Consider the following 327-nt stretch of genomic DNA (forward strand, 5'->3'; position numbering starts at 1 on the left):
ATCGATTACTATTTTTCCTCATTTATATTTGCAATACATGCGAAGTCAATACGGCAGGATTCGACTTCGTTGAGAATATAAACGATCATTATTTCTGTGAACTTACTTATCGGTATAGGGAAGCAGGCAGTGAACGGGTCTCCGGTGTGTCCCTCGTTGCAGGTGCAAATCGGGACGTGGTTGATGACGTGGCAGTTGGCGTTGGAGCCGCACGAGCCCGGGCAGGGGTCGCGGCACCGCTGGCGCACGCACGCCTGCTGGCTGGGGCAGTCCGCGCTCAGCACGCACTCGGGCCGGCAGCTGGGCGGGGCGCCGATGTGGTCCGGG

The 327-nt window shown here is 57.8% G+C and overlaps 1 protein-coding gene across 1 annotated transcript in view; it reads right to left on the bottom strand.

The window, feature by feature from the left end:
- LOC113204179 (uncharacterized) overlaps positions 1-327 on the bottom strand; it is a 194,435-nt gene that overhangs the window by 44,570 nt on the left and 149,538 nt on the right. The window contains 1 exon segment of the mRNA XM_052268795.1: positions 36-254. Within this exon segment, the coding sequence (XP_052124755.1) occupies positions 36-254 (219 nt within the window).

This window comes from Frankliniella occidentalis, unplaced genomic scaffold, assembly GCF_000697945.3.
Source record: "Frankliniella occidentalis isolate FOCC.00 unplaced genomic scaffold, Focc_3.1 Scaffold76, whole genome shotgun sequence".
Classification (NCBI taxonomy): Eukaryota; Metazoa; Arthropoda; class Insecta; order Thysanoptera; family Thripidae; genus Frankliniella; species Frankliniella occidentalis.